General features: G+C 34.4%; 1 protein-coding gene across 2 annotated transcripts in view; it reads left to right on the forward strand.

The window, feature by feature from the left end:
- LOC129247881 (ras-related and estrogen-regulated growth inhibitor-like protein) overlaps positions 1-11166 on the forward strand; it is a 30264-nt gene extending 19098 nt beyond the window's left edge. For both annotated transcript variants that reach the window (XM_054887241.1, XM_054887242.1), the window contains exons 3-5: positions 6616-6773; positions 7619-7774; positions 8472-11166. In XM_054887241.1, the coding sequence (XP_054743216.1) occupies positions 6616-6773; positions 7619-7774; positions 8472-8789 (632 nt within the window). In that variant the 3' untranslated portion in view covers positions 8790-11166. The remainder of the gene's footprint in view (positions 1-6615; positions 6774-7618; positions 7775-8471) is intronic.
- Positions 11167-15698: the final 4532 nt, after the last annotated feature.

The following is a 15698-nucleotide window of genomic DNA, read 5'->3' on the forward strand; positions in this document are numbered from 1 at the left end:
TAATGACAAAGAGACCTATAATGAAGTAATAGCAAATCGAACGATCAGTCATAGTCAACTACCTCAGAACAGAGTTATAACAAAAATTAAGATACAAATAGAGTAATTCAAATTAGAAATAAAAGCGTGGGATGCTTGATATAGTAAATATTACAATTATTCTATTGGCAACTACCTATGTACAGAGGGTTATGAAAGTGAAGCAAAATGCATCCCACGCTTTTAACTCTAATTTGAATTATTCTATTTGTATCTTAATTTTTGTTATAATTCTGTTGTGAGGTAGTTGACTATGACTGATCGTTCGATTTGCTATTACTTCATTATAGGTCTCTTTGTCATTAAAATTTATTTTCTACTTTTTAGTTCGATTGGCAATAAAAGCGTGTTTTTTAGTTTTTTTAAACTATTTTTTATTTTCTACTTTTTAGTTCGATTAGCAAAAAAGCGTGTTTTTTAGTTTTTTTTCAACTATTTTTTATTATGAATGAAAATTATTGTTATCATTGCAGTCAGTGAATTAATGATTCGATATATTCGTGTTATATTTAATTCCTTTCTTATCGACTGTGAGTCTAAGGCTATGCAGTTATCGGCCGTGATAAAGAAGTAATCGGGATGAAGAACTTATTTCGTGGAGGGAGCCTGAGAAACGGCTACCCCACTCCATTGGCCAGTTTTTTTCGATTTTCGTGGTGTGGTGCACTATGAATTCCTTCCACCTGGCCAAACTGTTAATAAGGAATATTATTTGAGCGTTATGTGTCGTTTACGTGAAGCAATTCATCTAAAAAGACCAGAATTATGGGCCAACAACTCTTGGTTTTTGCATCACGATAATGCACCGTCTCACACTGCACTCGTTCTGCGTGACCATTTCGCCAAAAATTCCACGCATATCGTTCCGCAACCACCGTATTCGCCTGATTGGGCTCCGTGTGACTTCTGGCTATTCCCAAAACTCAAGAGACCACTCCGGGGAACGCGTTTCGAGTCGATTGAGGAGATAAAAGCTGAATCGAAGAAGGTGCTGATGGCTATACCGGAAATGGACTATTTGGCATGTTTCGGGGACTGGAAAAATCGTTGGCATAAGTGTATTTCATCGAGAGGGGATTGTTTAGAAAGGGATGAAATTGATTTACAAGAATAAATAAAGATTTTTCATTTTACAACCAAATTCACCTTACTTTTTGCCCGCAGGTAAAAAAAGAAAATATTAATCCTGGCAATCCTAATAAGGATAATGGAAAACTTTTATCAAATTATTGCATTGTCATCGGTCCTTGATAGGTGTGCAAAATTCCAAGTCGATCAGATTTTTAGAAGCCAGTGAAAATTAAGCTCAAAGATTCCGTTACATACATACATACATACATACATACAACCCGACCTAATAAAAGTGTGTTAAAAAAACATGCACAACGAATACTGCATGCATACGTATGTACATATGTATTAATTTCGCAGCCTAGAGCAATCAATTGTTGGATGCTCAATACGAGTGCATGACACTTCAGTTGTCAATGAGGTGACTGCTGCTGAGGTGACTGACGGCTGGAATGGAAGTAGCGAAGTTGATATTTACATAAGTGGAATGTTTCGAGAATCCCTCTTATTACTCGTAATGTAAATTTGATCGATAACATCGTGCGATAAAATCATTTTTTATTTTTACAATTAATAATTTTGCATACCCCGTTTTTCATTTTTTCAATTGAATTTTTTGACTGATATTGAAATTTCAAAGGGGGTAAGAAGAATGTGTATGTAACTTTTAACAAAATAATTCATTAGGGAATTTCAAGGATACTTAAGGATACATTTTTCAACGGGCATTATTGTACTGTATTTATCCTGGTGAAAAGTAAAAAAAAAGTTTTGTTTATTAGCTGCTATCCATATTAATATCTTAAGATGAGATGATTAATAAATATATAAATAATTGGCGTTTACACTCCTGTTAGGTGTTGTGCCGAACTCTTCCTCTTATTTGTGGCGTGCGCTGATGTTTTTTGACAAATAGAGAGTGTTAAGTCGACTCCAACGGCCAATTGCTTTTTTTTTTTGAGGAGCTTTTTCATAACAGAAATACACTCGGAGATTTTCCATTGCCTGATTATTTAAAACAGTTTTTTGAAAACTTTGATTTTTGAAATTATAAGCCCTAAAAATTAAATTGATAAAAAAATGAAAATTACTTAAAAAATTATACAGTTTCATGTGCATATGGAAATTTTCTTGGATAACTTTTACTGTCGCACGGTGTAATCATTTTGATAAAAAACTTTGGTAAGTCGTCCATACATTTGTATGTGCAGATGTCATAATAAAAAGAATTCACGTGCATCGATATGTAGATGTACAAGGTACGCTGTTAGCAATGTATTTTATAATCAATACAAGCCATTGAACTGCTCCAAAACAAAAGATGCCAAATAAAATGCTTGCGCATTCAAAAATTGGAAATTCTTCATTCCCTTGCACAAGAAAACGCAAAGATATTTTTAAATAAAACTTTGTGTCTGTGAGTATATGAATATATATAATAATAATATGTACATACTCGTATGTATCTACATACAAATTGACTCCATCGAATATAAATTAAGTTGCACGATCAAAAACATATTCGCTGAAATTTATTTGTAAATTGGTAACGAACGTTTAACGTCAATGAACTGCAAACAAAGAATTACTCTTTAATTTCTGCTTACTAATTGACGTCGAACCAGATGAAAGTATTTCAATATCATATTTCTTTATTGAAAATAGTTAGGGTCGAAATGCTTAAGATAATTAACGAATGCCTGTTTCCTAAAACTACATTAAGGAAAAGATAAATAATGAGCGAAAAAGACGCAGGCAAACACTTTTCAATACCAACTGTGCAAATCAAGAATTTATTTATTTGGTACACTTGCCACTTGTACTAACACACAGCCTTGACTCTGCAATCAACGGCCAACAGCCAAAGGCTAAAAGTAGTTTGTATATATACATATACATATGTGTAGAAAAAATCAATAAAATTGCAAGTAATTGTACAGCTAATAAACAAACTGCTACCATTGGGGCAGAAGGAACAACAAATAGCCATCTTCTGGTTATAGGAAAGTGTCTGTTCATATTTCATATTCAATTATGGGATAGCAAGCATTTCTCAGTATTTCATACCAATCATATAATATCGCATGCTTGAAGTGCTAACCTCGCTGCCAGCAGCCGTGTTAGCGAACATACACGAGAAAGTAAATATTGCATGATTGCCTTGCCCGTAAACTCGTGCCCAATGCCTGGAATCAATGTCAGTGGTGTTGCATAAACAATCATTTTCAAAGAAACATGTGTGAAGCCAGCGATTGCAATGCACCAATGTAACAATTTTTCCTATCTTCTTTGTTATGGCTATCGTTCATACATCCGAACTTGCTTATTGTATGATATGTTGCATGTTGTGTAGTGGCATATGGGGGTGTGTGCATTACCTGTATTTCCATGGCATAACATGACTGCATATTCGTGCAACTGCTATTATATATTGGAAGTGGCCGATTTCATTTCAAAAGTATCGTACAAGTGATATAGGTATATATACATATGTATGTATGTAAGCATGTATGTATGTATGCGTGCTTTAGAAGTTGTGGTCTCTCAATCAAGATTTATTTATAGCCTAATAGGGTTTCACTTGAAAATATATTTTCATGTTTCAAGATGCACAAATATCACAAATACCTACATATATATGTACATGTGCATGTATGTATGTACATATGTATGTAAAAAATTGTTTATTGTTCCGAACCAATTGCATTTGGATAAGACTATTAAACGAAATGTCTTTGAAATTTATTCTGGAATGTAACGAAAAAATGTGAAATAAAATATTCTGCCGCGAGCGCTTGCTATCGGAAACAGCTTGCGTACATATGTATGTGTACCTATCAGTTTTAAAGTTTGATGCACTGAAATATTATTCTACCCTATCACATAACGGCTAATAACCGATAATCAGTCCACCTACTTAACGAATGATGCAAAAACAAAAGGAAAATGTTTACATACAAATGAATTATCTGTCGCTCCTCCGCAAGCGCAAATGTTTTTATATGATAGATGCTTCAATTAATATGAATAACAATCAATGGTCATGAGTTCAATGCTCAAGTGTCGAAGAATATTCCATGTACTAAATTAAAAATGTTTAATTTTTGTTTAAATGTGAAAAACTGATGTTTAATTGTTATTTGCATTGTTAAACGACCACAGCAGGGCGTATGAATAACGTGACTCTCTATTTATTTGCAAAATTACAGTCCTAATGCTCACATAAATTTTCTAAGCACTCGATTTGCCAGCAAATGGCAGCACTTCCCAAAACTGGCTTATATACATATTTCCTGCTAGCTGTTGGTCAGGCTTCTTTAGCAATTTTCGGTTTAATGTGCGTGCGTCCTACCAATGGGGGGATCCACACTTTTATACAACTCCAGAGGTCAAAGGTCCAGGTTTTAGTAGGAAGCTTTCCCGTGACAGAAATACAAAACATATTCTAGCATTGATTGGCTGATGAGCACTGAACTCGTCACCAAACGACTGATGATCGCCCATAAACCCCCTCTTCGGCTATTTATACACTTACATAAATATATTCACTGCTATTTATTAATACACATAAATGAATATATATATATATATAGATAAACTGAGAGGCGTATATGCTTGTATGTATGCATGCGCCTAAGTATGTGAGCGATAGGTGGACGATCTGCCTGCAGGAACAACCAGGTATCAAGGCATATTTACCACTACAGTAGAGCGTCGATTATCCGAAAGCCGGTCATTCGAAACGTCGGTTAACCGAAAGGAAACATGACGCCTTTTTCGGATATAAAGAATAAAAAAAGTATGTACAAACAAAATAGAAACGTTTAATAGAAATGACTCAGAGAGCACGCAAGGGAACGTCATGATTTTGGCATTTTCCGTGTCTTCATCGATAGCATGTTATATTTAGAACATGATTCATAGGTATTGACAGCGTTGTACATATGTAATTACATACTTGCTTTCTATCACGCGCTTTATGAATTTAAGTTAGTATCGCAGTTCCTAAATATAACAGCGTCGGTGGTGTTATCGTGCCGCGAAATGAACGCGCATCGAACGCGCATCCGACACCGACAGTTTTGTTTGGGCAATCTCTCATTAATCTCAGGATGGACACTCAAGTATTTATCGAGTGGTATGACGCTGTATTCATTCCAGAGGTTGAAAAACATCAAATATAAACTGGAGACACTGGAAATGTTTTATTAGTGATTGATAATTCTCCAAGTCATCCCTCAAACCTTTCACTTGAGAGAGAAGATGGAAAATGTAAGGTGTTTTTTTTTGCCACCCAATGTTACCTCAGTCGTTCAACCTATGGACCAGGGGGTGTTCAAAGCCTTCAAATGTTACTACAGAAAAGCGTTGCTTCGTAGTGTCCTAATCGGCCAAGAGGAAGATAAAACAATTCTTGAAATCTACAAAGGTATTAACTTGAAGGATTCTGTTTACATGGCAGCAGAAGCGTGGTTTTCATGATTTGAAGAATGTGACCAAGAAAACGTACATGAATGGCTAGAATTTGACGAGGATGATCCTGGCTACGAATTGTTGACAGACGACGATATAATAGCACAGGTTCAAGTTCCTGAAGATGACGACGATGAAGACGAAATTAGTGATGATATCGTCTCAGCTGAAAAATGTCCGTCCAATGAAGAAGCCTTTAAATTATTTGAGACTGCTATTAAATGGTTGGGACACCAAGACGAATGCGATTCTGTGCAGTCTTTAAAACGCCTAAGAGATTTGGCGGCAAAAAAAACGAGCCTCAAAACTTAAGCAAACAAATATGTTCGACTTTTTTTTTAGATTAGTTTTGTACTATTAAAAAATGTTTAGACATATGTATTTATGTACCGTGTATGCAATCCCTACTTAAATGTGTATGTGACTATTCATAATATAATATGTACTGTACTCTAGTGTATCATTAAAAAGCATTACATACATAATATGTATTCCTAATCGAATGGCATGTTTTATTACCCTACCCTCAACAAAGAACTGGAATTTCGCAAATGTTCGTTTATCCGAAAAATCGATTATCCGAACACCCTCTGCACCAATTGTTTCGGATAATCGGCGCTCTACTGTATTTGTATCATGAAAGTGTTTGTCAGTGTATGCATGATTTACACGCCAAATACTACAGTGGATCAATAATAAACTTAGGAAAAACAAAAACATTTATCAAAATGTTCCGTATATGTATGCGCACATACACATAAACAAGTATAAACATCACATAGATGGAATATAATAAACAGAAATAATAGCGACAGATGGCGTACGCTACCACACTGCCAGAAAATTTAGAAAATTATTATATTTTGATTTTATAGATACAAACAAAAATAATAGCAATAAATTGATGAATGATATATTGTACCATTAAAATAAAATATATTTTTGCCGTCGATGGCAATGCTATGTTGTTTCTTTAAGCAAATGAAGCAGTCTAAGGCGAATATTAATTGCGATATTTACTTTATTTTTTAGCATTGACAGTGCGCTATCTGACAGGCCGATTTATTGGCGAATATCGCTCAAACACAGATCTGCTGTATAATAAAACGATCTCACTGGATGCCGGTCTGACGGAAGTAGAAATTGTTGATGTATATGCCGGAAATGAGGATGATTTTCCAGTAGAACAAGTAAGCCAATTATTTATAATTTAACTTGCATATGTATGTATGTATGCACATTCTTGTCTGACATAAACGACACATAAACGAGATGCGGGGAACCAGAAGTATCGAAATTTGTACCAACACCCAGTGAACTTGGGACTGCAGTGCCGCATTTAGTAACGAAAGCCGACTTCAATGACCTTGTACGAGAAGGAAATTTGTCAAAGAGAACAGCCGAACTCTTTGCATCACGCTTTAGGCAGTGGAATATAATGGCGGCTGATTTTAAATTACAAACGCAAAAATAAAAGGCCTAAGTTTCTTTAAAAGCATTAAAATTTTTAATGTAACAATTTTTAATTTTAATATAATAAAATTAATGAAAAAATTCGGGGTTTTATATCTCTATTGAAATGCGGAGTAAAATACCTTTCTTTTGATACCCACATCGGCATATCTCATGAAATTTTTTTTTTTAATTTCGAACAGGTGGCAACCCTGTGAAACATTGTCAGTTGCAACACCTAGGTGAAAAGTCTAGAAATGTGATACACTATCTGTGTGCCCAATTTCATTCAAATCCGTTAAGCTAATCCTGAGATCGTGTGGCTATACAGATATGCATACAAGAAAGTTATAAAAAACAAAAAAAAAAATTGTGACGTGTACATGAAAATCGCCGATACACGTGTATTTTTATTTTTTATCCCCTTTCCGAAAAAGTATATTTGGTTCATGGGACAGAATGTGTGTAACGCGGTGTAAGTTTTTACAAATTATTTCGTTATGCTCGAGTAGCTGAAAGAAACTATCTAAATAATTACATTTAAAACATTTTCTTTAAAATGTTTTCCTTTCCTATTTTTCAGGTTCTTTGGGCCGATGCTTGTATGGTTGTTTACAATATAACGGAACGCAGAAGCTTTGACTACGCCACCAAATGTCTGGGTGAAATTAAGGCGTTACAGAATAGCCCATCGGCCTATTTGATAGGCAACAAAGCCGATTTGGATCACTTGAGAGAGGTAAGTTTCGGCCGTTCATACAAGAAAACGAACATACGACGAGCACAACGGATGAAGTTTATAGTTCTAAATAATTCAAAAGCATTGATTGAAATGAAGTCAATCATTATCGGAACTGCTAAGTGTTTTATTTTTGAAAAAACCTTTTTTCAAACTTCTTGCCCAGCCCAGGTTGGTGATCTTGTGGGTAACCTATTGACTTTTACAGCTAAGGCGTTGATATTGGACAGCGCATACGAAAAATGTTAGTTCCCATATGAAATATGAATATACTCGTATGTATGCATGTGCATATATTTGCATGTAAATAAATTCTCAGACAAATTGTGTTCAGTCATCGTTGCTTTTATGAGTACTCTTGCATGGGCTACTTTCTTACTTTTTCCATCTCTGTCCTTCAGACCTTGCTCGTTTATTTTTGACGAATGCCACTTAAAGAAAGAAATGTGGGAATTTTCAGTCAGCTTCTTTTCTTCTCATATAAATCACTCTACATATTTGTGACTTGGTCAGCTGTACAGGTATGAGTTATTTGACAAATGTATGCCCCTCAAATACAAATGAATAAAAATCAAAAATGAAAGCGAGTATGTCAGACCAACGAACCCAGTTTGCCGAAGTATAATAATTGTACATACATACTTATTATGCAATTTATTATATTGTTAATAACACTTTTTCTTTCTTTTGCTTGTAGATACCCGAAAAGGAAGGTGCCGCACTAGCTGCTGCACATTCACTTGGTTTCTGTGAGGTTTCCGTGGCCGAGTATACCCCTATTTTGTCCAAGGCCTTTGAAAAGTTGATCATCGACTCACGAGCGCGCCCACAAAAACAGATCCGCAAATTTTCGGTGAGCAAAATGCTGGGCACACTGATCGGCAGCAGCGGCTATGGCAGCAGTCGTAACCTAGCCATCAATCAGGGCACCGTGATTCCCTGCCACAAGGGCGAGCTGCACAAGACACGTGTGTTGAAGCGTCGACAGGGCTTCATGGCCACGTCCAGTTTGTGACCAGCTGCCGAAACAGATTGGTAGAGGGTAGGAAGCAAAGAAGTAGGGAGGGCATATGGGTTTTAAACAATTTTGATATAAATATTTATATATGTGGTAGTATATAGTATATGTATGTATGTAGAAGTAGAGAAATTGATTTTTTTTATTTAAAGTATAAATAATATTCTGCACATGTCGCTCTTATTTATAAGTACAGATGAGAATGTAAGACGTTGAAATTGTTGAAGGATTTTGATTGCTGAACTTTTTAGCTTTAAAACCGATAACAAATCAAACAGAAAATTGAGTTTACTTGTGCATGCACATACATATACATACATACGTATGTAAATAGTTAATTGTAAGTAATTTTTGATATTTTTCTTTTTGGTTTTTTGTTTTCATGTTAAAGTTAAATGAAAACAACTATTTTGGGTTGAAATGGAATTTCCGATATTAAGAACATAATTTAGTTGCTGGTGCTCAAATTCAAAAAAATTGGAAAAATATATAGACACACAATATTTTCATTTCATATAATTCCATAATTTCACACATGTACGCACATACAGATTATATTATACATTTTGGCGGGAGCGTGTCATTATTCTGTATTACAAAATTCTGTAAATTGCAAAAAAATTCTGCTTTTTTAAAATTCTGCTTTTTCAAGTTCTGCTTTCCAAAATTCTGCATGTTTAATGCGAAAAATTCTGCTTTATTCAAGTTTTGTGATTTTCGTCCTACAAGAAGTAACAAAATAAACATTTATTCCATAAATATACATATGTAGTATATGTTTAAGCGATAACAATATTTTAGTTTAGCCAATTACAATATTTTTTGGAATTCTTTTTAAATATGTAGTGTGACTTAAATCATTTCTTTTCTTAATACTTCTTCGCAGCTGTTCGTTGTTTTTTAGAAGAGTTCTACGCAAAAATACTGTGGATTGCGTAGCCGGAGTTGGACTGATGAGGGTTATTTTTTTGAAGCGCGGCCGAAGGCCGCCCACGCGAAAAGAAGTTCTACGCAAAAATACTGTGGATTCTATCGAAACTGAAGAAAAAATGATTATTATTATTATTTTTTATTTAATATCTCGAATAATAATAAAAAATAATAATAATAATAAATTAAATAATTACATTACCTCTTTAACATTGTTAACATTATATTTTAATACAGAATTTTCTAATACAGAATTTTGAAAGCAGAATTTTAGAAAGCAGAATTTTAAAAAGAGGTATTTTAAAAAGCAGAATTTTGTTTTTAGAATTTTGTACATACAGAATTTCGACACCAACCCCATTTTGGCTACAATCAGACAATTTAGAAATTCAAGTGCTTCATTACATATACAGACATACATTTGCGTGTGAATATGTATATATAAGTACATATGTATATACACACAAGTACATACACAAAACGTAAAAAACAATTTTTTCTATCAACTTTATACGTTCGAAATTTCATTTGAAAACAAAATAATGTTGGATTTCAAATACTGAAATTATGCGTTTTTTGTTTTTAAAAAATGCGCCTGCAAAATAATCTGTGATATGTATTTAGAAGAAGGATTTTTTATCTAAAGTAATATAGTTTTGTATGCATTAACGGAACAGAACATTATTATCTTAAGCACAGTTAATAAGGAACGAAATTTTGCTCAAAAAATTATTGACAAATAATTCGCCCAGCGCAAAATACTTAATCGTGCTGTACGTACAAGCATAATTGAAATAAGAAGTAGTAGGTTAAAACTAGTCGAACTAACCGAAATTGTAATATTTTATAAGTTGAAAATGTTATTAATTTCCACCTGCAATAAGAATTGTAGCTTCGTGTATTTTTCTTTTATAAATTACTCTATGTTTATAAAATCTAAGTGCAAAAGAAGTTTTCGAAGTTAAACTTTTAGCCATTGCAAAAGCGTAAATGCTCGAAAGCTTCCCTCAGCGACTATGACCTTCAGTGACATTTGCTTCAAATGCAAGTGGCATTGAGAAATCATATTCCGAACTTGTATTACATAGACTCGTACAAGTAATGAAGTTGACCATCGAAATACAGTTGGAAAGAACGAAGAAGTGCCTATCAGTAACTTGGCTTGCAAGCTCTAAGCCTACCTGAAAGATTTACTGTCTGGCACTTGGAACAATATCAACAATTTTCACGATAAATAAATTCCCTATAAACGTTGGGAATGCATTTTGTTGTTTGTAAATTTGCTTTTGCTATTGAAATTTTATTTATTATTTAAAGTGCAGAGTATTGAATTAGCTAACCAACTACGGAACAAACAAATTTGAATTTAAATTTAAGCAGTCAATAATTGAAACCATTTCCACTGTATTGTAAATATTAAAGAAAATAAATGTTTAATAAATTTCGTCAGAAATTTTATTCAAAAGAAATCCTACACAAGCCTTTTATTTAATATGAATTGAACCATAGCAAATGAAGATCTTCAGCTGCCCCGTGGTTCACGCACTACCTCGTCACAATTGTGTTCTAGCAGCAGGTTAGACTCTTGGCTATTTAGATTTGACTCTTACACACTCAACATACACATATGTTCATTAAAATAGGCACAGTGCCCACCATGATTGTCAATGACTTTTGTATTCGATTTGACATAGAATTGATAAACCTACGGCGGGTTTCTGTAGGAATGGAATACCATAGTTCTTTGCTTTTTTCCATATATTAGGCTGTGTTCGTAAATGCAACATGACGCGCAAACTACAATTCCATAACAAACAGAACGTTCAGAAATGCCAATATGGCAGCACTGCAATAATCAAGCGTTCAAAAAGACAACAATTCTATCAGTTGTCACTCATAATTTCTATCAAAAAATTGTTTACTGCATTTAACTACGATGCCTGATGAAAAGTAAGCAAAACTGTTTTATTTTAATTTTTGTATTGAAATTTAGTTAAATTATGTTAATAATAATTGTATAAATTATTATTTTTAAATTTTTAGTGAAAATCTCACTAATGCGGAGACAAAGTTATTGCTGAGAGTACGGTTGAATATGGAGGACGAGTTTAAATCGGGTAGAAGGAAAAAAATGTATTGTGGAAGAAAGTTGTGACCGAAGTTAAAAATGTAAATCCCAATATAAGACTGGACAGCACCACAGCGCAGAGAAAATGCTTAAATCTCTTGGTAACGTACAAGCGCATTAAGAAAAGAAATAATTCTTCCGGTAGAAAAGCTACATCCTGGAGGTATTTTGAGGACTTCGACGAAGTTTATGGTACAAGGCACTCAATGACTCCTCCAACAGCAAATTATTAAAGTGAAACTATAAATTATTAATTTTCATAAAACTTATAAAACCTTACTTTAAAAGTGGCCCAATTCATTCGGAAATGGGAATAGAAAATGTCCTCGGGAAACTTCTTTTGTTTTAATAAACGATTTGTTCTTAGGTATTTTTCTTTTCAAAGACAAACATTTGTACCTAAACATTTTTCTCTTTGACTTCAATAGCCTTCTTTTTCTTAAATTCAAAGAAAATCTATCTTTTCTTTGCTCACTAATTTCGTCTAGTATTAGATTCAGCAAAATTTCCATTTTAGTATTATACGCGTTCAAAAATGCAAACAAACGTATTTGCAAATTGTCAAAAATTGTATAAGAAGTATCAAATGTCAAAATGCAGTGTTGCCACTGATGCTTATGCTGCAAGTCATGTCGCATTTACGAACACAGCCTTATTCTTATTTTTGAATATTTCCTTCCCGCTTCGCTTCTTTAAATCTCCCCAAAGGACCTCAATGGGGTTTCTTGGACACTATGCCCTTGTAAATAAATTTGCCATTTTATTGGTTATGAGGTGAAAAGGAGCTACTCCATAGCAAGAGAAGCATCCCCAATTTATTATGTTGCTATCCCTTTGACTGGTTTTGTTTGTTTGTAGACTGCGGTGAGAACTCTTGTCCTTTACGACGTTTGACATTTTTCCCAGCATCATTTCCAAATAAATGCATTTTTGTTTCATCGCCTCAAAGTATGCTCTACCAATTTTTCATATCACCTGGTCCTCACCATGACTTGTGCTCTTTAGCAACACTTTTTCTCTTCCTTAAATTTGCTTGTTTCAACAGAGGAACTTTAGAGCTATTCTGCCTGGTTTATGTTCATGTTGTACAATCGACGCCCCACAGTTCTCGCTGTTGCTTTCTGCTGCAATTGCCTTTGATGACTTGAAATGATCCCTCTTGGCAAGAGTAGTAGTCAGCTCAAGTATTTTCTTCTTGAGCAAATTAAATGTTTATAAAGAAAAATTTCCCTACGTTATAATCGAGTTTTTGCATTCCTGAATTGATTTTTCTTAAACCATCGGTCATTTTAATTAACTTTGTGATTGAAATATTCCGGTATTAAACACACACGTACGAATGCTTTGTCACGGGGGTACGGGGATTCGGCAGCAGTATTATTCCCACTCATTTCACCCTTATTCACATATTCGTTCAATCACGCGTTGTTCAGATGGCATAGAAGCAACAGGAGTGAGAACATGCTTTTTCGTGCATCACCAACACAATCTCAATTATTTCGTAAGCAAACCGCTGCCATGGCCCCGGTTACGTGAGCCAATCAGCTGATTCCTAAAAAACCACTGAGAGACGATTAACGGTCAAATTTTGGCCACACCTCTGAATTCTTTTCTCCATGCTTATGAAAGACAGAGCGAAGAACGAAAATTTCAAAACAACATTTCTCATATTTTGGCAACAAAATATATATTTTGGTATTCTCTTGACATTCTACTTTCACTTGGTACCCATATATATAGGGTTTTCCAATAACAGGTGTTATCTATCGCTCTCGAGAGATCATTCACGATTTTTTATGGCCGGAGTTGGATGGTATTGATCTGGACAACGATTAATTTCAACAAGACGGCGCTACGTGCCACACAAGCAACGAAACCGTTGATCTTTTACGGGAAAAGTTTCCGGGCCGTGCTATCTCCCGAAGAGGTGATCACAATTGGCCACCGAGATCTTGTGATTTAACACCTTATGATTTTTGTCTTTGGGGTACGTGAAAGAGAAGGTCTACGCCAACAGCCCAGGGTCGATTCAAGACCTCAAAGATGGAATTCGTGAGGCTATCGAGGACATAGGGCAGCCACTATGCAATTAGGTTATGGAAAATTTCATGAAAAAAATATTGTCCTGTAAACGTGGTCGTGGTAGTTATTTGCCTGATGTTATTTTTCACTATTAACGGCATACCTTCCTCTTTATAATGAAATAAACTTGCGATCATTTATATTAAGGGGGAACGCCACTGTGAAGGGATTTTGGGAATTTTTTTTGTAACTAGGAATGATTATTCGAGGATCGGACAAAAGGCAATTTATAATATATGTATTAAACTACGTTGATGTATATTTTTATTAAAAAATATTATTGAAAATTGACAAATTTATGTAAATAAACGTAACGAGTTAAAAAAAATGACGTCATCTGGTGGCAGCGATACAGCAATGAATAATCATCTTAAATCAGACACTCAAAAATTTTATTAATCTACACAATAGTGGCTATCGTTGTACGTAGCCTCTTTTTTTTTATTTTGACAAAATGGTGGTGATTTGAATTTCGATTTGTGTTTTTCAACATTTTTTTTATTTTCAACAGGCCCAAAAAAATTGTTATTTTCAAAATTTTGAAAAAAATAAAATTAAAATCGGTTCATCAGTCTTCGAGAAATCTTTGCCACCGTACCAAAAAAAGTCGTTTCGAGAAAAACGCGTTTGAAATATAGCATCGTATCGTAAGCGCTGCGGAGCCGACCCGACGGGCGCTCACTTAAGTGCACATAGAATCGGGAATAAAGCGAATTTCGCTTTAAAATTTTTACCACATCTTCTTGAGTAGTAATACTAACAATTTATGCAAAAAAAATTTTTTTTTTTTAATTTTCACAGTGGCCCTTAAAAAATAGCATTTTTCTTTGAATATCAAAACATGAATATGAAACACCTCTAACTCTATATAGGTATGTCATATAATTTTGTAGAATTAGGATAATTCCTGACCAAGGTGTATTAAATAAGGGGTGGTTGACAATTCCGTGTGGCTCTCTTTTAAGGGACTATGGGGTAAAAATTTAAATAAATGAATAACAGAAACTTTGAGTTCTTTAAAAAAATTCTGAAAAACTAAAAATACAGATTTACTACCACATGTAAATTTTCTCATGTGTGAGAACTGATGCACGGTGTTATAATTAGTATTTAATAAAACTCGAAATGTTCCATGTCGTCGTAAAGTTCATACTCACCGTTGCTAACGTGCAAAAGTCCAAAAACTTCCGCAGAGTCTTTCTCCTGATCTCCCTAATATTACCACTTTTATATAACCCCCTAGCCCAAGTAAGCACATATCGCGAGTAGAATAATGAATATTAAAGTCAGTCCAATAGGTAGAGAAATTTAAACAAATTAATTATTTTGGTCACCGCTGCTTGCCCGAGCTGTAACCAATTCTTTCTTGCAGTACTGAGTCCCAGAAAGAATCACATCTTTGGGTATATACTCGTACTTTTAGGAAAAGCGAAGTTTTGCCAATATTTTGCATAAACGCAGCGCGACATATTTACATTTTTACATTTTTTGTGAAGAAATACTCTTAAGCTTATTTGCGTACTTGTGCAAACAATTTGTGCTCAATGCGAGTGGCTCTCCTACAGCGATAATTACTTATCCCCAGGAGCAAGTGCTGCTATGCGTTCTATTTGTAAATTTTAGTGCTTTTCCTGCCCTATTTTGAGCAAATTGTTTTGTGAAAAGCTATTCATGGGCGCGCGCGTGCTCTCAATCAAACGGTTTCGACAATTATCTTGCACGTGGAAAATCGTAAATATCCTACATATAAATGTTCCTAATTTGTG

Source organism: Anastrepha obliqua, chromosome 5 (assembly GCF_027943255.1).
Source record: "Anastrepha obliqua isolate idAnaObli1 chromosome 5, idAnaObli1_1.0, whole genome shotgun sequence".
Taxonomy (NCBI): domain Eukaryota; kingdom Metazoa; phylum Arthropoda; class Insecta; order Diptera; family Tephritidae; genus Anastrepha; species Anastrepha obliqua.